The sequence below is a fragment of the Lontra canadensis genome, unplaced genomic scaffold (genome assembly GCF_010015895.1).
Source record: "Lontra canadensis isolate GAN:19392208 unplaced genomic scaffold, GSC_riverotter_1.0 scaffold35, whole genome shotgun sequence".
In the NCBI taxonomy this organism is placed as follows: Eukaryota; Metazoa; Chordata; class Mammalia; order Carnivora; family Mustelidae; genus Lontra; species Lontra canadensis.
Window position 1 is genome coordinate 9486258 of NW_022631029.1, and position 27934 is coordinate 9514191.

Here is a 27934-nt window from a genome sequence, read left to right on the forward strand (position 1 = left end):
GGCCAGAGGCACTAGGGTCACAGGCAGGCACAGGGCAGGTCGAACCTAGAGCCTAGGACGCAAAAGGAGAGGAGTGCTGGAAGTTAAAGCTAACACTAAGGCGAAGTCAAGGTGCCATAAATAATGCGTGTGACCAAACCCAAGATGCTTCTGCATATGCAGTGACCGCTTTCCAAATTCATAGTGTGACACTGCCTAAATAAACATTTTTAAGCCAACCTTAACAAAATAGATAACTGCTTAGAATATTAACTCTACTATGTTAGTTATATTTTAAATCATATTATATAAAATGTATATTATCCATTACATATTCAATCACATGTTATATAAAATTGAGACAAGTATTGCATTTTCCCCACTCTCACGTGTTATGAGAAAGTTTTACTCAAATTCATCATACGCAACCATGTCATCAGGACTTTGTCAACCCTGGAGCCACTTCCCAAGTCATCTCACACAGTTTTCCAGGGCATGGTCTTTTACTTCCATCAGGCTGGTTTTGATACATCACTCTTTGAATCCTTGGTGATGCATTCACTGAAAGTTCATCTTGAGGCTCAATTACATTTTTGCTGAATATTTGGACACTTGCTGTTTCTCTGTCTTTATTTGTCCTGTAAGACCCATGTATGTGACCTTAATAATACAGGTGCTTACTATGCTGCTTTTAAGGTAAGCTTTACAGCAACACCCAGTTGTTCAATTTGGAGGTCATACCCAAAGGTAATTACTAAATCCGTGTAGTTTTTGCTCTTAAAAAAAAAAAGTCTTTAACCAATTCTGCCAGATTAGTTTTACAAGCATCTAAAACTTTCATTGATTGAGATAATTTCAGGCTTATGTAACTTACCCAAAATACTGCTGTGACATTCAAAATGAAGGGATTCAGAGAATGCCCCATAACATGACAGGATTTGTGAGGGTGGAAATATAAGGTGGCAATCTCTTCTCTTATGTAATATCTGGAAGGGACCCTCTCCTTATATTTGAGGTAGACACATATTTCCTCTGAACACTGACTTTGGGGTCTTTGTTTCATAAGCACCTTATCCATGAAACTGCCTCAAGTTGAGAGTACTTGTTTAGGAGTCATTTTTAAATGAGGCCCATTCTTAAATGAGTGAAGGGCCATTGGGCTGTCCTCATTTTAATACATAGTAAAGAAGGCTCAAGTCTTTATACATACAACGATGTCAAATGAAAATACTGCTTCTCACTTGCGAGTCAGTTAAGGAAGTAGCTCTTACTTCTCTCTGTCCTAGCCGAAGCCTTGCCAGTTTTCCATGGATCATTTCCTTCCCAATATTCCATGGATCATGATCCACTCAGAACTGTCATCTGCTGTGTCTGTTGTCAGTATATGAGCATCTGCACCAAATGTCTGCTCAGGCCTTTACAAAGAAGACCTAAATCCAGTAGGTCTGTGCCCACGGAATTACTCTGTTTTGACTTGCAGTGCCCACCATCTCTAGCCTTGGAGGTCAGTTAGATTTGTTAGTGTGTTAGTGCTGCTGCAAAGTAGAACTCACTAAATAATGAGCCAGAGTAAGAAAGTCAGCTCAGGATGACTCCTGTTCCTGTAACAGTCAAAAGGCTTATGACTCTAACACAGATATAAGTGGTGGCACACTGAGGTCCTTTGTATTCTCTGCCACAAGCTTGGAAAACACACCTGCATTCTCCCTCCCTTTTCTGTTGTGCAGCTCCTCCAGGAAAGTCACATTGAAAGAATGATGGCTCTAAGAGTAGACAAACACAGAGCTGCCTTCATATAACAACTTTGTTAACTGATTTAAAATAGTCAGTGGTATGTATGATCCCATCTTGTTTTTTTTAAGATAATACTTTCTTCTATTTGATAAATGGATAGATTAGATAAGACAAGGTGATTGGTAAGCAGAAGCTGTGAGATTTGGAAAAATCACTGTAATTCCCTGAACTTCAGTTTCCTCATCTACAAAATTGAAGAAGAAAAGGGATAAAGTAATATAAGAAACAAAAAAGAATCCACATGAACTAGTGAATCAAACAGGAAAAAGGTGGTAAATAAACAAGAGGACCAGTGGTTCAGGAAATGAGCTCTAACCAAATAATGGGCATACTGCTTGCCATCTAAAAAGGAGTGTTTTTTGTTTGTTTGTTTGTTTGTTTGCTAGGGACTCTTGACTACAGGTAAGCTCCACTTTTACATCTAAATTACAAATCCTATAAAATTCCATGCATACTATCCTCATTATCCTATGGTAATCACACAAAATTTGCCCAATAGTCCATGTACTTCAGTTTAAAGGAAGTTGACCAAATTCAGCCTTCTTAACTTGTGAGAGGAAGCAGCGCCAGAGCCCAGGTGTCCTTGCTAACATCTCTACCTCCAGCTTTTCCAAAAAGCCCCCCTTTTCCTCCACAGGGATAAAAAGAGCATTTTATACTGATACATGATGGAATTCATAATGGAGATCTAACTGTCATGACCCTTATGCATATAATAATGACTCAAAATTATTATAGTCAATTTACTGGAAATAGGATAAAACTACAATAAAAGCAAGAGACTTTAATGTGCCTCTTGACATACAGGGAGACAAAAATAAATAAGGATGGAAATAAATATTTATTTATTTTTTTTAAAAGATTTTTATTTATTTATTTGTCAGAGAGAGAGAGCACAGGCAGACAGAGTGGCAGGCAGAGGCAGAGGGAGAAGCAGGCTCCCTGCTGAGCAGGGAGCCCGATGTGGGACTCGATCCCAGGACGCTGGGATCACGACCTGAGCCGAAGGCAGCCGCTTAACCAACTGAGCCACCCAGGCGTCCCGGAAATAAATATTTAAATCAGGTAAATAACTCTGACTTAGAGAATCTGAATAAGGTTGACATGACAGATATTAAGAGTCAGCATCTTTGAATGCTCAACATGGGCTGTCATACCTCTCTATTATAGATAAGGAAACAGGCACAGAGTGGTGAGGCCTGTGCCTAAACAGCCTGATTGAGAGACTATGCTCTTAACCTCTTGCCGTCCTACCTCCAGATAGGTTGAGCACAATTTGTCATCTAAATTAGGACATTCTGATAGTCAAAAGGAGTGCTGTTGATGCCAGGACAGCAGGTGTAAATGGAGTATCCCAGCTCGCCAGCCCATATGGTCCTCCCAACTCTAGACAAATCTTTTATCCAATAAACAGAACACATCTTTTCCAGTGCTTATGGAACATTTATAAAAGTTATTCATAGAAAAAATTTCCATAAATTCTGTAAGGCACAAGCCATACTCTCTGATCACAATGCAATTAGCATATAATGCATCATATTAGTCATCCAAAAGGGAAAAAACAAATCATCCTGATATCAAAAAGGATACTTGGCAAAGGTCAATCTTCATTCCCAATTATTTAACAGTTTTAGCTTAATAAACTCGGAAAAAATTGCCGTTTGTTGCAGTTTGAGAGGGTTACTAGATAGCAGTAGATTGGTTCTGAGATCAAAATGTTAAGCAGGTAGAGATAAAAATGGATATACAATACAGAGTGGCATAGATAGACATTTATAATGTACCTATATATACATATGTATGTGTATATATGCAAATAGTACATATAAACATTTCACTTTTATTAGCAAGAAAACTCATTTGAGATCATGGTTTGGATCTATGAGTCACATGGACTGTTGTATTTGTTTCCTGTGGCTACTATAACAAATTACTGCAAATGTGGTGATTTATAACACAGAAATTTATTCTCACAATCTGGAGGCCAAAAGTCTGAAATCAGGATGCCAGCAGGATCACACTCCTTCTGGAGGCTCCAGGGGAAAATTTGTTCTTTGTCTCTTCTGGGAGCTGTCAGCATACCTTGACTTGGGGCTTCATCACTCTAATCTCTGCTTCTGTGGCGACATTCCCTCCTCTTGTCCTATCTTCATTTTCTTCTCTGCTGTGTCTTAAGTCTTCTTCTGCCTTTCTCTAAGGACATTTTTCATTGAAGTTGGACTCATCAAGATTATCCAGGATTATCTCCTAATCTCAAAATCCTTATCTTAATTACATCTGCAAAGATCCATCTTTCAAATAAGGTAACATTCACAGGTTCCAGGGATTAGGATATAGATATATCTTTTTAGGCGCCACCATTCAACCTACCACAACTTGTGATTAACATGAACCCTGAGTCAGAAAGACTATGGAGTCATCATCAGATAGAGTCTGGTGGTACAGAGGGATTGTGTGTTCTCTGCAAACAGGTTGGCCCCAAAAGAGGGAAGAGGCAGAATTAAGATGTTCGTGCCCAGATCCTTCTTCTAGAAGTGCTGGCCAAAGAGGTCACTCTTTCTCCCAGGAAAGTGACTAAATGGGGTAGAAATGTTACTCATCGTAGCCCTTCTACCACCGGGAAGGAGGAGTAAAACTTAGTATTTCTGTTTAAAGTGTATGTGTAAGTGCATGCATGAGTGTGTGCTATTTGTCTTTTTTTTTAATACTCTGTACTAAAATAAACATATATAGGTTGTAAAATAAATAATTTACATTTTTCATAAGTAAAAATGCAGGGACACCTGGGTGGCTCAGTCAGTTTAAATAGCTGCCTTCAGCTCAGGTCATGATCTCAGGGTCCTGGGATCGAGCCCCACATTGGGCTCCCTGCTCGGTGGAGAGTCTGCTCCTCTCTCTCCCTCTCCATGTGCACACACTCTCTCTCTCTCTCTCTAAATCTCACTCTCTCTCAAATAAATAAATAAATAAATATGCAGTTTCTCATGGCCTATGCCAGCACATCCAGAATATATCAAATTGGTTTATTTGTCAGCTTGGTCTTGAAGATTCTGTTCAATTAGGCCATTTTTATTGAAATGTGTTGTTTTTCTTCATCCTTCTGGATACTTCTCTCTTTTTTGCAGTTTAGTAAGGACTGTATGAAACAGTGCTCAGCATCAGTAGTGTTCTTAAATCTGTAGGGTGTTGCATATTTTCCAGCTTGTTAGGACTTTAACCAAATAAAGCCCAAAATAACACCCGAAGAGAAAGAATTTTAGAATGGAGTATTTGCACTAAATTAAGTTTTACACCATAACCAAGACTCAGCAGTTTTAATTAGGTAGAGACAAAATGAGAATGCTGGCTGACATCACAGACAAAAGTACCCTGACGCCCAGTGCAGGAGTAAGGGTTTCAGGGTTATAGTGCTCAGCCGCTTTCTCTCTGCACTCCACCCCAACCCTGCCTGCCTATCCTGCTTTTGGGACCAGGCAGACCCACATTTAGATCTAGCTCCACTTCACTCTTCACAGTAAAATGAACATGGTAATACCTATCTTACTGGATTATGAGAATTAAGTGAAATAAAATATGGGAATATACCCCAACAATTGCCTACCTAGAGTAGGCTACCTTCTAAAAATGCAAAGGTTATGTGCAACTAATTATTGAACCCTGCATCTGAAAATGTAAGGACCTGGTTAGCCAGAGGGAGCCATTTGGTTGTGAACTTAGATTGACCCTGCCCCTCCAAGAGGAACTTACTTGCGAAGCCCAGATACAAGGGCAGGCCAGACCTGTTGGAGACATCCAATCAGTAGGCGTGCATATATTTACTATGGTAAATTGAAATTCAATTGGCCACCCGTATTGCCGACCTAGCATGACTATGCAGTTTTCCCTGTATATTGCAATCTCATTGGCCACTGTGTATAAGCCAGGCTCAACCACCTCTACAAAAGTTAGTCTATGAGGCTGGGAAGGGTCGTTGCCTCTTTGTAAGAGATGGCCCCACTGGTGGATTTGATTCTTGATGCTTGGTGTGAAATAAAGATTTGCTTGACCTTTGGTTTGTATCAGTCTCACTTCTTTGATCACAGACCCATTATTGGGGGACCCTAACAAAACTAGCAATGTACTATATGTTGGATAATTGTATTTAAGAAAAAATAAATAGGTGGCGCCTGGGTGGCTCAGCAGGTTAAAGCCTCTGCCTTGGGCTCAGGTCATGATCCCAGGGTTCTGGGATCGAGCCCCACATCAGGCTCTCTGCTCAGTGGGGAGCCTGCTTCCTCCTCTCTCTCTGCCTGCCTCTCTGCCTACTTGTGATCTCTGTCTGTCAAATAAATAAAATCTTTAAAAAAAAAAGTTAAAATAAATAAATAAATAAATAAAAATAAAAACACAAACTTAAAGGTCTTACAAACAATCCTTTAAAATTTCTTAAGCATTTTAAACATTTTTTGTGTTGTTCACCTTGGAGAAAGAGAACAAAGTTGGGTGAAGAGAAGAAACACAGAAATTAAGTTAAGGAGATTGCAGGGAAGAAGCAGATGCTAACTTGTGCTCTGGTACATGAGTAAATGAAAGAGTCTTCGGAACTTTGTTGAGAAGAACCCATGCTCCGGCTCCAGTGCTTCTGAATGCTTGGGAATCCCATGTAGAAAACCAAACCCTCTCACCTCTCTGTCTTCTTCCTTGAGTAAAATCCTTGGACATGTAGTAGTTGAAGTGCTGTGCTGTTTATCTCCCCTGCTACAGAGGCATTCAGACCTCTTTTAGATCACAGTCCCTCATGCGTCTTGTGATTGAGGACAAACTACCAAGAGCAGTAATCATGCTCTAAATATTAATTTGATTGGATATAACATAATCATGCTTCATTACAATCACAAGTCATTTGATTATTTAATAAATGCTCCCATTTATAATTTGTCCTTACAAAATATCCTAGTGATTAGGTAAAATATGCTGATGACACCACATCCATTTATTTTCAGATGATTGGAGTAGCTGCTTGGCATTCAGGAAAGGGAGATATTTGGAAGATCAGTTAGGAGGTGATTACACTAGTCCAGAAGAGAGATGATCATGGTTGAACCAAGGCCATGAAGAGGAGAGGTGAATGAATTAATACACACTGTCTCTGTGGGTGTGGTTGACAAAGCACTGTCTCCATTATACTGCCAAAAAAAATTAGTGTTTTATTGGCAAAATGCTGAAATTATACCATCTATTGGAGGGAGGGAGTTAATTTTTAAGACTCTTCTTTTGAAATGAGAGGGGGAGTATGTTATTTATGACAAACTGTAGTCAGATTTCTGTTAAAGAAAGTAACTACTGATCTTATAAACCTAGAAAGTGACAAAAAAAAAAAAACTGACAGCAAGACAAGTCTTTGAATCCTCACCAGCTGGGCACTTCTTTGATGTACTGACTGGTTGGAAGAAATGAGACAGTGTGCATGTCAGACAGGAAGGGCTGGATATGCTGTTGCCAGCACCTCTCACTTTTGATTTCCAACTGAGTTGCTAAATCACAAGTGCTCATCTTAGTGAACACTCTCCCCCTTCCTTTGTTTGGAAGGAATTCTGTAAGTAGAAATTATCCTCATAGCTCTGGGTTATGAGAACTTCATCTTTGATAGTTCTTTGCAGCATCTCTGAGTAAGTGAGACTTATTTATACTGATTAAGGAGTCAGAAGAGCCTCTGATTGAGTAACAAAATTAAGTTAATGACTAATTTCCTTTATCTCTGAATGACTCCATACAAACCCTTTTATTTAATTGTTCTTTACATTGCTTGTACTTCACACTGCTGGATGGCGCATGATACAACTTTTTTTCTGTTCTTAAGTCTTTACACTGTTTTTTCAGTTCCTTATTCTTTGATTTCTTTTTTATTATTATTTGAATGTAGTTGACACACAACATTACCTTAGTTTCAGGTGTGCAACATAACAATACATCTTCTCTATACATTATGCTACGCTCACCACAAAAACAGAAACACCGTATGATCAAATAATTCCACTACTGGGTATCTACCCAAAGAAAACAAAAACACTAATTCAAGAAGATATATGAACCTCTATGTTTATTGTGGCATTGTTTACAATAGCCAAGATATGGAAGCAATCCAAATGTCCATCAATAAACAATTAGTTAAGGAAGACGTGGTATACATACACACACATACATACACAAAGAAATATTGTGCAGCCTTAAAAAAGAAACTCAAAGAGGCACATACATCCCAATATTTACAGCAGCAATGTCCACAATAGCCAAAATATGGAAAGAGCCCAGATGTCCATCGAGAGATGAGTGGATAAAGAAGATGTGGTGTGTGTGTATGTATATGTATGTGTGTGTATATCTATATATACACACACATACATATATATACACACACACATACATACACACAACATATACATACACACATACATACACGTACATATATACATACCATGGAATCTTACCAAAAGAATGAAATTTTGCCTTTTGCTAGGATGTGGTTGGAACTAGAGGCTATTATGCTAAGTGAAATAAGTCAGTCAGAGAAAGACAAATACCATATGATTTCTCTCATATGCAGATTTTAAGAAACAAAGTAGAGGAATAGAGGGGAAGGGAGGAGAAAAATAAAATAAGATGAAAACAGAGAGACAAACCATAAGAGACTCCTAACTATAAGAAACAAACTGAGGGTTGCTGGAAGGAAGGCGGGGGAATGGGCTAAATGAGTGATGGGAGTTAAGGAGGGCACTTGATGTAATGAGCACTGGGTGTTATATGCAAAGGATGAATCAATAAATTCTACCCCCAAAAATAATAAAACACTATGTTAACAAAATTGAATTTACTTTTTAAGTTTTTGTTCATTTATTTGACAGAGAGATAGAGCCAGAGAACACAAGCAGGGGCGGGGGGCAGGCAGAGGGAAAGGGAGAAGCAGGCTCCCCCTGAGCAAGGAGCTTGACACAGGACTCGAGCCCAGGACCTCGGGACGATGACCTGAGCCAAAGGCAGACATATAACTGACTGTGCCACCCAGGTGCCCCAACTAAATTGAATTTAAATAAAAAAAATTTTTAAAGATGAGCTCTTGCCATTTTTGACAACATGGGTGGACCTAGAGGGCATTATACTAAATGAAAAAGTCAGACTGAGAAAGTCCAATACTGTTTGATTTCACATGATAAAACTCTTACTGGAGTTTCCTATTTGAAGGGCCTGTACTGTGCTGCACATTTGTGAGTAACCAAGGAAAGATCCTGTGAGTTTTCCTTTGTGCCTGAGTCGTCCATTTTAGGGTCAGAAGGTATGGACCCATACCTTCCTATGCAAAAGGGAAGGGGTGAGGCCAAGGCTATGGGGAGTCTTGGTGTCATGTGGAATTTTCAAGAGATGACTCTAATCTCATTTCAGTTGTTTCATCGAAGTTTTTGCATTAGGATGAGGAATTTCTGGTCTCTCTTTCTAAACTATAATAAGTACTTGTGTGGTTGCAGCTCTCTTGGGATTGCCCTTTAGAGGGAAGATTCTGAAATGTCAGATATTAACAGAGGTGCAGTGTTGTTCCTCTATTCTCTCTTATATCCAAATACTGAAGCCCCTCGGGAAGGACTTTATGTGTTTAGACATTCAAACTTTTCTGCTAAACTCTCCTTCCCCTTGACTACACAGGATTTCACAGTGGATCAAACTCACTGCTCTCCTAAACTTTTCTTCCTTTCTTGGTCTGGCTGAAACAGCCACAAGCAAATATCCACACTGCCCTGAACTTAGCAGGACTTTCCTCTGCGGCTGGTATAATGACTATTGAGTGGATGGTACAAGCCAATGCAAGGCATGACAGTTTCTAAACAGTAGTCATTGTCAAGAGGAACTGTTATTTTCCCTCTCAGGAACTTGCCTCTGGAACTGTGTGTGTGTGTGTGTGTGTGTGTGTGTGTGTGTGTGTAAGGAACTAGAAGAGTAAAACTTGTCATGTGGGAGAGTGCTACTTCAGAGAATAAGCTATTTTCCACTTAAAATATTTGTTGAGATTCATTTTAGAGTTTCAACACTTCCCCCAAGTGTGAATCTTCTATGGACCTTAACAGAAAACAAGCCTTGTCTAATTTAGTAAAACTAGGAAAGTGAGTTTGAAGTTTCCTTTCGAAGTCAGCATTTCAGTTGGAACATCAGACCAGATGTTAAAGAGCCTTGAAAGCCATAATGCCTGTCCTTCTGTTGCAGGTGCAACAACGAGAGTGAGTGGTCCCAGATCCATGAGAACATCATCCGCAAGTCCAGCGCCAAGTATTCTGCCCCCAGCGCCAGCCACGGTAACATACTTCTCTGGCTAGAAAACCTTGTGTTGCTCTTGCCGATGCTGATCATATAGACCTCAGTGAATTTGTGCTACCAGTTGCCGCATGTAAATTTCAGTTCCCCACAAACATTTGTTCTCCTCCCCAGTCACTTTCTACTATTTCTCCTTGTGATAATTTGAGACTTTTCCTAATTACTTCCAACCAAAACATATTTTCTGTTGTTTCTAAAATGGATTCCATGTGCTTTGATAGGAACCTTGAGTTCCAGTTTAAAACCAGAGTGAACAAAATTGCTGTAGGGTTTGTCACATTGTGAAGTCTGTGTTTTCCTGAACAAAGAATACACACCCCCGCCAAAAATAAAAGACAAATATTAATAATCACTTCTTCTATTCCTGTTCAGTGTTAGCATCACCAAGGAAGCCTGACACTAATGAGAATCAGTGATTAATCTGCCAAAATTGTTCAGAAACTGGAATAGTCAATCTTCAGTTCACAGCAGCTTTCATCTTAGTTCAACTTCTTTTCCTTTCCCCTCCTCCTTTTCTTTTAAAACTGTTTAATTTCTGTCTAAATCTTGGTGCAATTCCACACATTAGGAAGACTGTATTTTCTAAATTGAATATTAATTGCTTGATTAAATTAGAAGCACTATTTGAAAGCATCTCAGCTTTCATGTACACTTGAAGATGGCTTTCAAATTTACATAGAACCATGTTTCTAATGACAGTTTTAACCTCTCAATTATCTCATAATCTCTTTTACATAACGTTCTTTGTTTTTTAACTTCCATAGCCTTGTTGTAAATAGAAAGTGAGCTTAATTAACAGTGTAAAGCCACTGCAAGGTGTGGCAGTCTCCAAAGTTATTAAGAAGAATGAAGTTTTCACTACCAGGCATATACCCAAAAATGTACAAAAATACTGATTCTAAGAGGCACATGTACCCCCAGTGTTCATAGCAGCACAAGCAACAATACCCAAATTATGCAAGGAGCCCAAATGTCTATCAGCTGATGAATGGATGAAGAAAATGTGGCCCGTATATACGATGGACTTTACTCAGCCATCAGAAAGGATGAGTACTTACCATTTACATCGACGTGGATGGAATTGGAGCATATTGTGTCAAGTGAAATAAGTTACAGAAAGACAAATACCATATGATTTCACTCATATGTGGAATTTAAGAAACAAAACAGATGAACATAGGGGAAGGGAAGGAAAAATAAGATAAAAGGAAGGAAAAATAAAATAAGAGGTAAACCATAAGAGACTCTTAGATATAGAGAACAACTGAGGGTTGGGGAAAGGACTAAATGGGTGATGGGCGTTAAAGAAGACACTTGTTGGGATGAGCACTGGGTGTTTTATGTGGGTAATGAATCATTGGATTATGATCCTGAAATCAGTGCTGCACTATATGTTAACTTACTTAAAATTTTTTAAAAATTTTAATTTTTCTTTATCATGGTCAAAAGATAGTCAATTAGGAGGGTCCTCAGAACAGCTCCAGACCAGAGGCCACAAAGTTTGATACCTTCGGCTGGGAGTACTTAATTTCTCTAAAACTCTAGCATGGGGAGCCTCAGGGTCTCTCTCACTACTTTTAAGTGACTGTTTTTTTGTGTATGTGCCAGGATTCCAAGGAGCTCCATGCAGTGTGGTTGAATGGGAAGGGAGCCCATATTTCTCACCTACGAGGCTAAAGCAAGAAGCAAATAAAATCTTGTTTTTAATATATGAAGTTATTGGTAATTTGGAAGACTACCATTCATATCCATATTTATGATGTTCTTTGCTTTATTTACTTAATTGATTCATAAAGAGCTGCCCTTGGCTATAAGTTATTGGGACATGATATGATAAAAAATGGAGAACATTTTAAAAGAAAGATGGTAGTAGTAATACACTTTAAAACAACTGAAAGATTAGTTTCCACCATCACCTCCCAGGTTAAGATGTTGAATTGTGTCTCACATCCCAGAGCAGGGACAATGCCATCTTCAGTACCTGTGGTTTTTGTCCAGAACTCATAAACACTGGCCAAGGCCCCACAGACGTCAGAGAGCCTCAGTTAGGATGGTCCAGTTAGAGGAGGGCTCTATGCACTTATGGAAAAGCCAGGTGGAGAAATAGGCTGCTTCTCTTTGAAGTGTGTGTCTGACGTCTTCTAGGCAAGTCTTGACTTGGAAGCTGGTTGAGATCTTGGAAGTTTTCTGTTTCAACGCCCTCATTAAATAAATGAGGGAACCGAAGCTCCATGAAGTGACTTCGTGGCTGAACCAGGAAGCCCAGGTTTCCATACTCCAGGCAACTGGCTTTTCACTCTGTTGCCAAGCTTCTGAGCAAGGGGTTTCCAGTGCAGGACTCTGGGGTCTTCATGTCAGAAAAGTTTATAGATTACTCAAAGAATAGCTCTGGTCTTTATTAGTCTCCTAATTAAAGATACCTCATTATAGAAAATTTACTTTGCTGTAAACTGTCACCTATCTTTGTTAAACATCATAGACATTTATTTCCTTGGCAATTCTAGTGAATCATTAGTCACTAGTGCTCTCCCTGCAAGTCAAATCATATAAAAATGTAGAAGGAATTGCTACACTGGTTTTAAGTGCTGAGACTAAAGGTATCATTCAGTACTAACTCCTATAGGTTGGCCTCTTAGATATGTAGCCACAGACCTAACTTTTAGTAATTCTTGCAGCATGAAGGTTATTAAAAACAAATGAAGACAAATAAAACAGTTAACACAGTAGTTTTCCATGTATTTTTAAATGACTGTTGCACAGCTCTATTTACATATCTTGGGCTGGGGTTAATTTATATTATTAATTCTCATCCATCTCTTCCACGGGGATGGGAGTGGAGAGAGATTGGGGCCAGGTTGCTGACTCTCCAATATTCCCCACAAATTTCAATTTGTGCAATTACTTTTTTATGGGACGGTCTTTAATCTAAGATGAGATGGTCCTATTTCCACTAGAGCTGAAGCTTTGCAGTGCTCTGTGATCCATAGACCTGGTGTGTGCAAAGCAGAGTTGGGGGTGGTTTGTGCTGGTCTTACTGGGGAGGAACCCACTGCTCCTCTGGCTTTCAGTCATACTTGGCCTTGTAAAAAATGCACCTGCAGAGTGCGGAGGGGAGGGGCCACACAAAAATAATTCAAAACGGATGAAAGACCTAAATGTAAGACAGGAAACCATCAAAATCCTAGAGGAGAACACAGGCAGCAACCTCTTTGACCTCAATTGCAGCAACTTCTAACTTAGATACATCTACGGAGGCAAGGGAAACAAAAGCAAAAATGAACTATCAGGACTTCATCAAGACGAAAAAAATCTTCTGCACAGGGAAGGAAACAGTCCACAAAACTGAAAGACAACCTACAAAATGGGAGAAGATATTTGTAAATAACATATCCAACAAAGGGTTAGTATCCAGGATCTATAAAGAATTCATCAAAATCAACACCTAAAAAATAAATAATCCTGTTAAAAAATGAGCAGAAGACATGAAATTTTCCAAAGAAAACATCAAGATGGTCAGCAGACACACGAAAAGATACTCAACACCACTCATCATCAAGGAAATAAAAATCGAAATCACAATGAGATACCACCTCACACCTGTCAGAATGGCTAAAATTAACAATACAGGAAACGACGAATGTTGGCAAGGACGCGAAGGAAGGGGAACCATCTTACACTGTTGGTGGAAATGAAAACTGGTGCAACCACTCTGCAAAACAGTATGGAGCTTCCTCAGAAAGTTGAAAATAGAAGTACCGTATGACCCAGCAGTTACACTACTAGGTATTTACCCAGAGAATACAAAAATACTGATTTGAGGGGATACATGTCCTCCCGATGTTTATAGCAGTATTGTCAACAATAGCCAAATTATGGCAAGAGCCCAAATGTCCACGTGTGCGTACACACACACACACACACACACACACACAGGAATATTACTCAGCCATCAAAAATAAAGAAATCTTGCCATGTCCAGCTATGTGGTTGGAGCTAGAGAGTATTATGCTGAGCAAAGTAAGTCAGAGAAAGACAAATACTATATGATTTCACTCATATGTAGAATTTAGGAAACAAAATAGATGAACATAGGGAGAAAAAAGGGAGGGAAGCAAACCATTTTTTTTTTCATTAAGTAGGCTCCTTGCTGGGCATGGGGCTTGAACTTACAGCCCTGAGATCAAGACCTGAGCTGAGATCAGGAGTTGGATGCTTAACCAACTAAGCCACCCAGGCACCCCCTAGAGACTCTTAATTGTAGGAGACAACCTGAGGGTTGCTGGAGGGGAGGTGGGTAGGGATGGGCTACTTGGGTGATGGAATATTAAGGAGGACACTTGTTGTGTTGAGCACATATGTAAGTGATGAATCACTAAATTCTATCCCTGAAACAAGTATTACACTATACGTTAATTGGAATTTAAATGAAAATTTGAAACAATAACAAACAAAAAACAACCTTGAGCTTTCTTAAAATGTTTCCTTAGAATAACATATACTTTCTGCATCAAAATTTTTCTCAAGAAAAGTGCTGAACTTTGCATATTTTCCTCCACCAAAAAAAAAAAATATATATATATATGATTCTTTATGTCTTTTTTAGTACTACAGTACAGGGTGGAGATGTGGTTCTGAGTAAGAAAATGCTTTTGTTCTTGCAGGTCTTATCATTTCTCTGCAGCTTCTCCGTGGAGACATGGAACAGATTAGGAGAGAAAACCCCATGATATTTGGTAGGGGGTTGGCAATTACAAGAAAATTGGGATTTCCTGATGTCATCATGCCAGGTAGGCAGCACTTCTTGGGGCTAGGTTGGGAGAAGGGTTAGAAGGATGGAGTCTGGTGCTCCTCTCATGAGCAGATGGTGAACTGTGCTGGGGAGGAGCCCTGCAGCCATTAAAAGCCTCTGAATCCAAGTCAGCTTGCTGACTACAGCCTGTAGTCAGTGGCTCCTTTTTTGGCATCTGTTATTTTCCAGAATCCCCCACATCATACTCACCCATGCAACATAACAATCCAGCAGATGGGCTTTGTTGTCTCCTGTAGAGCCTGGATGATAGAAACCAACATGGAATTCTTCATGGGGATGCCTTATACCCTCTTCGGCTCAAAAGAACTTCCTTTGGGGGCAAAAATACACCAAAATATATACCTTGTAGTATTGATGAATCCAATTCATGTAGGAAAAGCAGATCCATTTTAATGTATTAGGAAAACAAGTCTGGCAAATGGTATGTTAGGCACTAGGAATAGTACTACCTAGCCAGGTTCACTGTTCTCATCTAATGCCCAGTGGAAAGCCAGAGCAGAAAGTGGGAATGCATCAACCATCAACTGTGGTTCTAGCTCAGTCCCAGGTTCATGTTTCCTAGTCAGGTCGATGCAGACAAAGCTAGGAAAGTAGATTGAAATAGGTCATCAGAGCCAAGGGGACTATAGAGAGTGAGAGAAGGATAGAGGCATGGCTCAAATAGAGGGCAGGTGGTCTGATAAGCAGAGGACATGTGAACAAAGGAAAATCTGAACAGGCAAATAGCTGGTTTTCTGAATGGGTTACCTACCCTTTTCATTGAGTTTTAATGATCCAGTAAAAGCTTGTTTGCTTCTGTTTGAAAGAGCCAGGGCAGGCCAGACTGCACTGCTTGTGACCACTCTATATGTCACCTATTTGAAGTTCCTCATGGTGCTGTAAATCCCCTTGTTGGAAATATTTGTCAGCATGTACCCAAGGCAGGAGTATGAGCTGAGCACAGAGAAGGCCCATGTGATGGCTTCCAGCTGCCTTTCAACTTCCCCCACTATGCCTGGACTTGTTTTCTCTTGCCTGCTTTCCCTCCGCATAGACACTGTAGATGCAGAGTAAGCTGCTGGGAACAGCCCTCATCTTCTGCTCTCTCTCTCTCTCTCTCTCTCACACACACACACACACAGGTCTACTGGATGGGAAACCTGGGCCACTCAATCAATTCCATTTGTAATGGGATGGAAATCAATAGCATTTGTAATGTTAGGGAGACGTCATGCTTCTGAAGGGCCCCCATCTGACTGTTGTAGAGGATTATCCTTCATAGGACACTTCTTCCATCCTGTCCTGACACCATTCCTCAGCCCTGGTTGTCAGAACAAGAAGAGCCCAGGCATAGTCTTGGCTTCCTAGCAAAATGTCATGGAAGAAAGAAGAAGTTATCAAAACTGATCTGGTGATTTTGTTTTTTAAGTTACATATCCAGGTTCATGAGGTGGAGTAACATATTCTAAGAGATATACGTAAAGTCTTCCTTTCTTTTAAGAAGTTGTTTTCCTGCAATTTAGACATTTCTTTCCTCTTAGCCTTCACAGTCAGAGGATTAAAACCAGATACTGGTTTTACTCTTTACTGAACAGATACTAAAAAGGAACAAAGTTCAGTCAAAACAATTCTTAAGCAAAGCTTGATTTTAAGAGTTATGTTTTCTAACCCTCATTTATGGAAAGAAATCTTTTTGTGGAGCACCCCGCATCTCTTTGTGTCATAGGCACTCAGGTTCAGAAAGGACTTCTGGGTATGCTAGACGAGTCTGAGGAAATGAGCTGTATCAGGCACTGATGAGACAAGCTAAGATTAAGTGAGTTTTCCCTCCCCTGGGCAGCGAAGGGATCATCAGATGATTTGCAATCCTGAAAGGTCCAGGTGAGGCCTGTGAGTAAGCTGTTCTTTTCTGCCTTTGAGTACTAAGTGCTAGAGCTGAAAGTAAGGATTGGTTCACAGGTGGGATGCGGTCCTTTGTGCATCATCTGTCTCCTTTACCCATCCTCCCCTTGAGGAGAGAGCTTTTTTGCAGATGGCCAGTCCCAGCGTTGTGAGCTAAAAACTGACTGACAGACATCTTAATGCACTCCAAGATATCATCGGAGTGAGTTTGCCATCCTCAGGCATGCTGATAGGGCTGGCCTGCAGCTTCTGGAGCAACAGGAAGAGTGTACAGGAATGTTTTACATTGCAGTCAGCCTATCCTGGGAAACCATAAGCTCCAAAGTCCCTTGGTGAGGCTGCCTGCAGCTGATCTACCCTTCACTTGTGGGAATGTTGGACCTGGGCCGCAGCGCTCCCTCAGCCCACATAGTGTTGGTGTGACCAAGTTACAAGAAGTTGTCACTTCTTGATACATGGACATACTTAAGAGAAATGAACAAGGCAATGAATTATGTCAGTTACTGTGATCATTTCAACATTTAATTTACAGAGTTCAGCCAGACTCTAGTCACACCAGTATCCAACATACCATTTTTAAAAAGGTCTCTTCGATGGTCTCCATTGCTTTCCATGGGCAAACACCATGTGACTGCTGTGAACCAGAGATGTGCTACTCTGTACCACAGCTGGATCCTCATGGCACAGCCATCCAGCTCTGCTCATGAGCCCTGGTAGTGAGCAAGAGGCAGGAGTGCTATTCCCGTTGCCCTGGGAGTTCCCGGAGAAGACACATGAACCAGGAGATGACATTCTTGATTAGAGAAGAACAAATAGATATGGGAATTGAAGTCTGATTTTGAAACCGAGCACTCAAGGTGCTTTTATTGGTTGGTCACCATATTCCCATGGGTACTTCCTCCTTCTCTCCAAACTCATTTTAGTTCAGTTCAAAAGATAGTAACTCCTAGATTTTTCTTTTCAAGAAAATGGGCAGGAAAGACCAGAGCAGGACAAATGTTCCAGGTGAACAAGTTGGAGTTAACATTGTTCGCAATAAAGTAGCCAAAAGAAAACCGCCAGCCCAAAGACTGTAAACTGAGAGGAATGATTAAAACCTTTGTTCAATAAGCGGCTGTGCCCTCCTGCAGACCATGCCCGAGCCAGCAGAGCCCCGCCACCACTTTCTACAGCCCTCTGTCATTCATAGCTTTCCTATAAAGCCTGTGCCCTGGAGTATAGAGTTCTGTCATGGCTCTGTGGGAATTATGTTTTAACTTGTTGTCTAAGTCTTGAATTTTTAAGGGTTTTCATTTTCTGTGGAATATGGGCCAAGTTTCATATGAGTGACATGGTCTTCCATCTTGTCAGAAGAAACCCACCCTTTGATTTAATGTGCTCTGGCTGAGGACTAGGTTTTTCCCAAAGCAGTAGTTCTCTGACTTGAGTCACCTCTGGGGCTTGGAGAAACAGACTGCTGGGTCCACCCCCAGGGGTTTCTGATGCAGTAGGAATGGAGTGGGACCCAACAATTTACATTCTTCACAAGTTCTGAGGTGATGGTAATGCTCCTAGTTTGGGGCCCCTTTCGAGAAGCATGTCCTAAGAGGGACTCTGCCTTAGGGAGGCTTTGTCCTTCCCTGACTCAGCCCTGGCACAAGGAGTGCTCCTCTCTGGGTTGCTCCGACTTGCTCTTAGAAGGCAGCTCTGCAGGCATGACATCCCTCTAGGGGACCCTCTGACTCTTGCCCTTGTGCTCAGAAATACACTCTGTCCTCTGCTTTGACCCTTGATAAAAAGTGCATGCTTCATCACCGACCTGCAAGTGATGTTTTGTTTTTGTTTTTTTTCTCTCTTTTCCTGTTTGTCTTAATTGTTCTTGTCTCTCTCTGTGCTGTCCCCTCATTCTCGCCCCTTTCTTTCTGGTGCAGAGATGAAGATAGTTGGGTGTAAGTTCCTGCTTTTGTGTGTGCCCTGTCTGCTTTTTGCCTGCTTTGTTTCCATCTTCATTTGTTTCATGGAATGTTGCAATACTGGGGTGGGGCTTCATGGACATTATTAATATTTCATCAGCCTCACCTTTTGGGGGTAACTGACAAGACATGGAAAAAAAAAAAAGAAGAAGAAGAAAAAGCCACCACCAGCCCAGCCTAGAACACTGTGTATTACTTTAGGTGTTCATTAAGATCTGAGGAAACTAAACCTAAGAACTAGGTGCATAGCTACAGGGAAAGACTTTTAGGAGACACAACAGCTACTTCCACTGAAAAGAAAATGAGAGGTGCTTATTCCAGGCTACACAGAATCAGAAAGTTAGAAAGCTTGCCTTTTCAGCACTGTTGGACACATCTCACAAAAATGGCAAACACATTCATTTTATTTTATTTCTTTTATTTCTTTTCAGTGTTGCAGAATTCATTGTTTATGCACCACACCCAGTGCTTCATGCAATACTATCCTCCTTAATACCCACCACCAGGCTTACCCATCCCTCCAACCCCCTCCCCTTCAAAACCATCAGTTTGTTTCCCAGAATCCACAGTCTCTCATGGTTTGTCTCCCCCTCCGATTTTTAAAAGAAAGCTCTCCTCAAAGGAAGTGATCAAAGTATTTAACCACAAGTAGATTTGTAGGACTATGGTCAGTCTGAGTGTCAAATGAGGCTTTGGCAATATCTAAGGGATGGTTTAGGAATGATCACATCTGGTCCCACAACAGGCTGGAAGATCAGCACATCCTTGACCCAAGAAAGGAATAGCCATATATAATGATGTCATACTACGCCCATTCCTCTCTTCCTGGTAGATCAGAGAACATCACTGGCTTGTAACAGCAGAAACCAGTAGAAGTGTGACACTGAAGACATGGTTTAAAAGTAAAGAACTTGTTTAGAGTATCCAGGAGATACTCTAAAGAATATCTCTCCTGGATACTCTAGAGTAAAGTCCTCACAAGAGTCCTTTTTGGTGGAAGAAGGTCTCTTCTTTAAAATAAGAACTACAACAAAACAAACTACTGGTTGTATGCCTGAAACTGCCTAAGTTGAATGGTTGTTAATGTCTCCAAATCTCCATGGAGCTGTCCATGTCATGCCATGTCCATGTCACTCCTATTCTGCCAGGAGAGACAATTGGTGCCATCCTGAGCAGGCCGCTGTGTCTGCTGAGAGAAGGTTAGCTCTAGTTTCGCATGGTCTTAAGGGAAAGAAAACAGTATCCTTCCTAATCCTATCTAGAAGTAGACAAGGTATAAATAACACAGTATTAAATACTAGTATCCTTGAACCCAAAGCCTCCTAATACATGGTGTGACTAATGTATACAGAAGGAACATGAATATAATAAAGAATCCAGACAAGTCTGAGTGCCCAAAGCTGTGTGGGCTGCCCTGGATCATTTCTCCTGGGATGGAACTCCACATAGGCTGGAACCATGTGGCCCCCAAATTCCTAGGAAGGCTGGCATGTCTGGCAGAAGATTCTCTTGCTAACAGATGCTCTGGTGCCTGAGCCAGACCACAGAACTTCTGAAACCGGCCAAGTCTGCTCTCAGAAGAGAGGTGCAAACGCTCTATGAGTTGTGTTTCTCTGGTGTCATACTAGGATGCAAGACTTTAGAGGGTCGCACCTGGCCACTGTGGCAGGCAGTTCTCTGTCACTGTGGGCTGCAGCTCTGTCACAGTGCTCCCAGCCCCCTAAGTTTCTGGTAGCTGAAAAACAGTTTCCTTCTAAGACCTTTCACTTACCGTAAAGACCCCAGAGTGTTTCAGGCCAATCGCTGAGGTAATAAGATGGTCTCAGGTACATTACCTTGCTCCTTCCCAGCAGTTGCTTATGTGGACTTACAAGAATCTAGATTTTTGATGTGTCATCGTGGTGTAGTGAAGCTGTTCTTGACACCTAACCACTCCAAGACAGGTATCCAGAAACTCCAGTACCTGGGCCAAATCTAGCCAGCAGCTTATTTTTGTACCATCTTGCAGCAAAAAATAGTTTCTCACATTTTAAAAGGGTTGTAAAAACAAAGGACGTGTAACAGAGACCTATGTGAAACACAGAGCCTAAAATACGAACTATCTGGCTTCTTACAGATAGAGTTTGCTGACCTCTGCTTCCTCTTAAGTCCCTAGTCTCATGGCACACAGCTCTACCAACAGCTGGCCTGGGCTACTCGGGCAGACTGTGCAAAGGACAGAGACAATATATTTGGAGGTCGTCTACAAGTTCAACCTCATTCATTACATCTTTCCACTGCAGAAACTCTGGTGCATGTCAGCTGAGCGTAAAGCGCTCAGAGATATAAGGCATTGCTGATGCTGTGAGGTGCCCTGCTAACCTCAGGAAGCCGAGTTCATGTAACAAAGGGAGGCAGGGCCACCCTCAATAATACCCACTCCCACACCCCACAGAGAAACCTCTCCTTCCCAGAACCCTCTCAGCATTCATCTGTGCTGCCTACGAGCTGCCTAGCCCCCACACCCAGCCAGATTTCATCATCTTCCCAGCAAACCCCATGGTGTGGTCCCCTGACATTAAACCCTGGAAAGCATCAGAATCACCTATTGATTGTTTGTTTAATGTATGTACTCAAACCCCGCCCAAGAGCAACCACAATCTCATGGGGTAGATGCTAGAAGTCTGGTTTTCATAAGCTCCCCAGGTGTTTAGAATATAGCCAGCCAAACAGTGGTCTGCAAACTAACCTCATAAACCATTGCTTAGGGCTTCTCTTTCCCATCCTTGTTGTAGTATGCCTATCCTCAAACCTCTCCTGGAGCTATTTCCGTGCAATTGGTCCTGAAGTTTACAGGAGCCTCCTGGAGACAGTGCCTTAACCCAAACACATGATTCCCCTGGTGGGCTTTGTGAAGATATAACATGTAACAGGGACAGCTGAAGAGCAAGGAACCTGGGAGGCTATCTGTAAGGCAGGCCTGGGTCATTAGATCCTGGGGGCCTTTCACATTGGCTGTTTCTTAGGTTTTCTCCTAGTTCCAGGAGAATTAGTAGAGAGCTCTATTTAAATGATCCCCCAGAGAGCTTTTGATAAGAGGGCCCCAGTAACATTAACTATCGCAGTTCTTGAAATTGAGGCCGTAATTTGCAAAATTGCAACCCATAAAGCAGCCTAATATCCATTCTGCTGAGAATAGCCCTAGTCTTAGGCAAGTCTGTTCTCCAAATAAAGAGCAGTGAAAGATCTGATGAAATCAAGCTGCTTCACTCTGTAACTCAGAGGGCATGTTTACTTGTTTTGATAAATTTTCTCAGCAAGATATCACTGAAGGCATTCTGTTTAAATAGAAAATTTCAAAAGAATGAAAGCTGTAGGAATATCCAGCTCAGTTCTTCCATTTGAAATTGGCATTTTGATTTACAATGCCCTGGAGTTACAGCTCAGAAACCATGGGCTCACTTTATGAAATCATCACAGACCAAATTCTGTCATTATCAATCTCTCACTTTTGTATGAGTATTCTATATCATATATTGCTAGGAAATGTTTAAATGTTTCATTTGAAGGACACATTTATTTAGGGCTAACTTTTGTATGGAGTCACAGAAATTTAAAATGTTTGTACAAGCTAGAATACTATTGCTGGTAGCCAGTATCTGCTTTTACATGTCATGTGGATTATCTTAAATGATTTCTAGAGAGCGCTGGTTTAAACCAGAGTAGTAGTTTAAAAAGTACCTGTTCTTTAGATTAGACATTACAATTCTCTATTCGCTTTATGCCACATCAACCTAGAAATTTAATAACTATTTAAATTCCATAGAAAAGCTAATGTGTAACTAAAAGACTTTTATCAAAAGAAGGCTCCAAAGTGTCTGTTTCTATTGTTAGAAACTCAAGGTGTAACCACCTCTCATTTATCCCGTTATGATAGCAATTATCTATAGGAAAGTTCCCATTTAATTTTGAATTTTACTTCAGGGGACTGATTTTATTCATCTCCTGCCCATAGTAGCAAATTTGTGGATTTGAGTTTCCCTTCTGCTCTCCTTTCCTACCCTACCTGCACCTCTGAGTGCTATTTTCATGATATGCCAGGAAGGCCCAAGCAGAGATGTCCAAAGGAGGCAGATTCAAGCCAGACTCATGAAAATTCCAAGTAGAGGCTCTCCTCACCCGGGAGAGAAGTCTGTGTGAACTGCAGGGCTAGACACCCCCTAGGCTGTCCTGCTTTGCCAGCAGTTAGTTACATTTGTATGTGATTTTCAGAACAAATTTTCCTTTTCCTTCATGGTAGCCTCAGGGCTATTTGGGGAACAGGATGTTTTTCACACTTAGAGAAAGTTCTCTGGGCTGTCAGAGAATAAGTAATTGCTTCTTACAGGCTGCTCTTCCCCCCACTTGAGTGGAAGTATTTTAAGAGCTTCATTATGCAACCAAATAGCCATGGCTGTGTTCCTGGTATAGTAAGACGACCTGAAGAATAGAAGGTCTGCTCGTGAAGACCTCAAAACCCAGGTATATCCCAGTCCTAGTCTACCATGTTTCATGCATAAGAGACACTAAGACACTTCCACAATCAGAGGTGGCCTGTGCAGAAAAAGAGCCATCATCATGTATCTGACCAAACTAGAGAGCTCACTTGCCAACCAGAAACAATACCTGCTTATGTTATTGTGATTCCAAGAAAGGAACTTTAAGATGGGCCAGTTTTGCTAAGAACTGAGGTAGAAAGAATATTCTGAATTGGCTTGTTTTGCAAGTTAATCATTCCATCACCTCTCAGTTAAATTCTTCAGGCTGCTAACGCATCTTCACTTCGATCTTACGTGTTTTCCTTTGCCACTTTCCTTCGAAGATTTTTTCCCCAGAGACTTAGCTATTTTTTTTTCCTGAAGGTCAAAAGCCCTTCTTTAGAATGTATGGATAAAACTGGTCATGTTACAAAATTAGAGCAGCCCAAATGAGCTCCCCTTATACATGAATAGACAACCCCACTCCCTTAAAAAAGGCAGATGTGGTCATTCCTTAGGTCATTTCAGCTTGCAGTTTGAGCTTCTTCAGCCCAGTCTCGAGCAGCAGTTATTGGCAAAGTGGGCGGGAGTCAGAGCCCAGGGAAGCACAACAGATTGTCCCCTCAACCCCGTGCTTTAGCCCCTGTGATTCTGAAGAGTCATTTGTTCCCAGAGCACATGCCACACAAAGAAGAAAAAAATGACAGTCCTGTGACCTCCATCTGGCACTCCAGGAAGGGATGGGATTTGGAGCTAAGCCTCCAGAAGGAAAAAGTAGTGTATCCTCTATAAAGACTCAGAAGGGTTAAGAGTTGAAAAAAGAAAACCTATAAAAGAAAAAGGAAATTACCTTTTTTTTTTTTTTTGAGGGAAAGGAGAAGGGATTAGTAGTTAAGGCATAGACATGATAAAACTAAGTGTTATTCGTGTTGATTCTAAAATCTTTCCCCTTTGGAAGGCTCAGATTTCGGCTATTCTCCTGGAGGGTAGAGAGACTGAGTAGTCACCTATGATATGAGAGAAGATTCTCTGCCCCACATTTTCCCACCCTGGACAAGGTGTGGTGAACAGCTTTAGAATTCAGACTTAGAGAACACATGACTAACCAACCTAGTACCGCTGCACTGATATGGGTAGATGGCCACCATTATTAACCAAGCTTGCAATGCCCCGAGCACCCACCTGAACCCTGGAGGACCCAAATGCTAGCCTGGTCCTCCATACAAATGGGGCCATGTGGCTTCTGTGGTCATGAAGACATGGCATTTCTTTCCCCATAGGCGATATCCGCAATGACCTGTACCTAACCTTGGAGAAGGGGGATTTCGAGAGAGGGGGAAAGAGTGTACAAAAGAATATTGAAGTGACCATGTATGTGCTTTACGCAGATGGAGAAATACTGAAGGTAAGATTTGCCAGTCAATTTGGAATGGAGGCTAATCCTGAAATAATTTTTGTGACTCTATGGACTTTATCCAGAGATCCATTCTCCTCAGGTGGACCTCCCTCAAATGGCTGCATGTACATTCTTCTCTACCTTTTCTTTTCTTCAAGGAAACCCTGCAGTATGCTTTGATGATGACTTCCAGTGTCATACAGCCTGTTTAGAAATGCTTCCTAGTGTCTGACCTCAATCCTTCCTGCTCCAATTTAGACCTATTCCCTCTAGTTCTGCCCTACATGTTACTTTTTCTGCCATTCTGTCTAGCATCAAGCTGCCTCTTTTGGTAACTGTTACTAGGTCCCACTCTTTTTGTTCCTTAAGCTAATAAAGCTGCACTTGCTCTTTGGTCAAGGGTGGGACTTAGGCACTCACTTGCTGGTACCAAGTTATGTGACAAGGAACAGCAGAGTCAGGCTCCAAAAGATTATTTCCAGCCAATGCCAGTATAAAGAAGGAAGTATGTCTTCTGTCACTCCTCATTCAAAGTGAAGAACTGGAGTGCTGTTTTTCCACCATCAGTATGTCAGTTTTCTCCAGTCGTGTCATGATGAAGTCCCTGGCAAATAACAAGGCCTCATTTGCATAGCACTTGATAGAAGGCAAATCATTCTTTTACAGACCTTGCTCCTGTATGTTGACAATAGCCTTGTGAGGCAGGCAGAACAGGAATGATCATCCACATTTTATGGAAGGAAGAAAGTAAAATTAGTCAAAACCATCTCCTAAAGCTAGAAGGAAATAGAGGAGAATGTTTATTTGGTGGTAGAAACAGTGATTTGTATTACATTTTAAAAACCCACCTCAAGAAAATAAATTAACTTTAAAAAGAAGGAGGGTGGCACCTGGCTGGCTCAGTTGGAAGAACATGTGACCGGTGATCTCATGGTCTTGAGTTTGAGCCTCACATTGAGTGTAGAGATTTTACTAAAAAAAATAAATAATTTTAAAAACCTACCCCAAGGACTAAGGCATGTCCATTGTTTGCATGGATAACACCAAGGTCAGCAGAGCTGTCAGCTACTGGCAACACCCTTGTGCAGATAGGGAACTGCTCCTGATTGCATTACCTGCAACTTCCTGTCTTCCAGGAAGATGGGACTACAACTTCATGGCAATATTTGGAAATGGGGTCAAGGTAAATCTGGTTCTTCCTTATCTAGGACAGTCAGCCAAGGGCAACCTTGGAAGGAAGGTTAGAAAGCAAGCTCTCTCCAGTTTATAAATTAATTAATTTTCTGATCAGGTGAAGTGTCACGTACAGTTGACTTCTCCTATGGAGTTCACTCTTTCCTTTCTGAATGAGGATGAAGAGCTTATCTTGGTGATTCAGATACACTGTTCAGCTTCCCTCCAGTTTATTGAGCAGTGTGTGTGGTTCCTTCTGCCCCAAGGAAAAGAAGGAGCATTGTTGACTATGGATTCTTTAGGCCATCTACACAGTTGTCTCCAAAAGTTTTGAATTTAAGTCAAATGAATTTTCTCATCTTGTAGATTTGGCCTGGTGGGAAAATAGGACCCACACAAAGGAGAAAATATCCTAGTGCCGCCGAGAAGTCCAGGGGCTTCCTACGGGAAGATGACACTTTATTATGCTTCTCTCTTTCAGGATTGCATAAGCTTGGGTTCAGGAGAGCCAAACAGGAGCTCCTACCACTCCTTTGTCCTCTACCACAGTAATAGTCCTCGGTGGGGAGAGATTATCAAATTGCCCATCCCCATCGACCGGTTCCGGGGCTCCCACCTGCGCTTCGAGTTCAGACATTGTTCCAGTGAGTGAGAATTCTCTCCACATTCCTTGGAGGATATGAACGTCCTATTGTCTTAGAAGCCTTTCCTCAGAAAGAAAACTCAGAGGGTTCTTGTTATTGGGGCAAGAAAAATGAGGAGTTCTGAATCAGTGGGTACTCAAGGATGGGATGTCATTAGAGGCTGTTCTTTAGACAGTGACTCAAACCATGAGGTTTGGTGCTGGCCCTTCCTAGGGTCTGACCCAGACACCGGATAATTACCAGTGTCATTCCCCTTTGAGTGTTTCCTTTCTGCATATTAAACTGCTTCTTAAAGAGCCTCTGGTTTATCAAGACCAGCAGTCTAGTTTCTATTTGAGTCTAGGTAGCCCATGTACCTTGGGATATAAATGGAAACCTGGTCCAGTACATTTCTCATCATTCCTGCAGTCAGGTAACTACCTAATTAATGAAAACAAGGGACAAAGAAGTAAAGAATGTAGGTGATAAGCACAAGGGGAATTTCTGTTAAAAAGCAAAGTGAGGGGCAAAAACAACTAACACTTAGCTCTGGTTGCAGCAAAGGACAAAGGGGAAAAGAAACTCTTTGGCTTTGCATTCTCACCCCTGATGCGGGATGATGGCACCACTCTTTCAGATGACATCCATGAGCTCTACGTGTACAAGGTATGGAGCCTGTCTGTCTCTCACCTAAACCTTCACACCCCTGAGACCGCTCTCACACATGGTTCTCAGTTAGGTGGTTTTCAGTGGGCAGGCCGAAGGATCCAGGGTAGTGCACTGGTGGCTGACAGCAGGATAGCTGTGGGTAGGCTTTTGTCTTCTACCTATAGGAGCCTTCCTCTCACAAGTGATGCCAGCAGGCCCTTTGCTTCCCAACTCCCACTTCACAAGTAATGGATGTCTGTTACCAACTCCTCTGTGCTGTGTGGCTTGGCTAGTACGTTCAGACACCTGCCATTTGAGATCATGGTTCTGTCAGCTGTCACAGTGCCGCTCCCCCCAGAGTTGTCTGCACACCAGGTAGAGGCCACCTGCCCCAACATGTTCTCTTTAAAAGGCATGTGAGCCATGCTGGGGAGTTTCCAGTCAGAAAGCAGTCTTCTAAGAGAACCTGAGGTCCAAGATCTAGCCTCAGGAAGATGAGAGCAAACATCAACATCAAAAAATCTCCTGCGGCCTGCTTTTTACACATGGCGTGGTTCGGGAAACATTCTGTATTCTCTACCTTTGCCTACAGTGCGATGAGAATAGCACGTTTAACAACCATGCTCTGTACCTGGGCTTGCCCTGCTGCAAAGAGGACTACAATGGCTGCCCCAACATCCCCTCCAGCCTCATCTTCCAGCGCAGCACCAAAGAGTCTTTCTTCATCTCCACACAGCTCTCCTCCACCAAACTCACCCAGAATGGTAGGCAAGAGGGTCTGCAGGGGGCTGCCCTCCCTGTCCTCAGTGGCTGGTTTCATGTTGCTGTTGCATGCTAAGGGAGAC

The 27934-nt window shown here is 41.5% G+C and overlaps 1 protein-coding gene across 6 annotated transcripts in view; it reads left to right on the forward strand.

Moving 5' to 3' along the window:
• Window positions 1-27934, forward strand: part of DOCK3 (dedicator of cytokinesis 3) — a 581779-nt gene that overhangs the window by 464872 nt on the left and 88973 nt on the right. For all 6 annotated transcript variants that reach the window (XM_032868163.1, XM_032868164.1, XM_032868166.1 and 3 more), the window contains exons 13-18: window positions 10003-10091; window positions 14772-14897; window positions 24530-24654; window positions 26300-26462; window positions 27001-27107; window positions 27682-27853. In XM_032868163.1, coding sequence (XP_032724054.1) covers window positions 10003-10091; window positions 14772-14897; window positions 24530-24654; window positions 26300-26462; window positions 27001-27107; window positions 27682-27853 — 782 coding nt within the window. The remainder of the gene's footprint in view (window positions 1-10002; window positions 10092-14771; window positions 14898-24529; window positions 24655-26299; window positions 26463-27000; window positions 27108-27681; window positions 27854-27934) is intronic.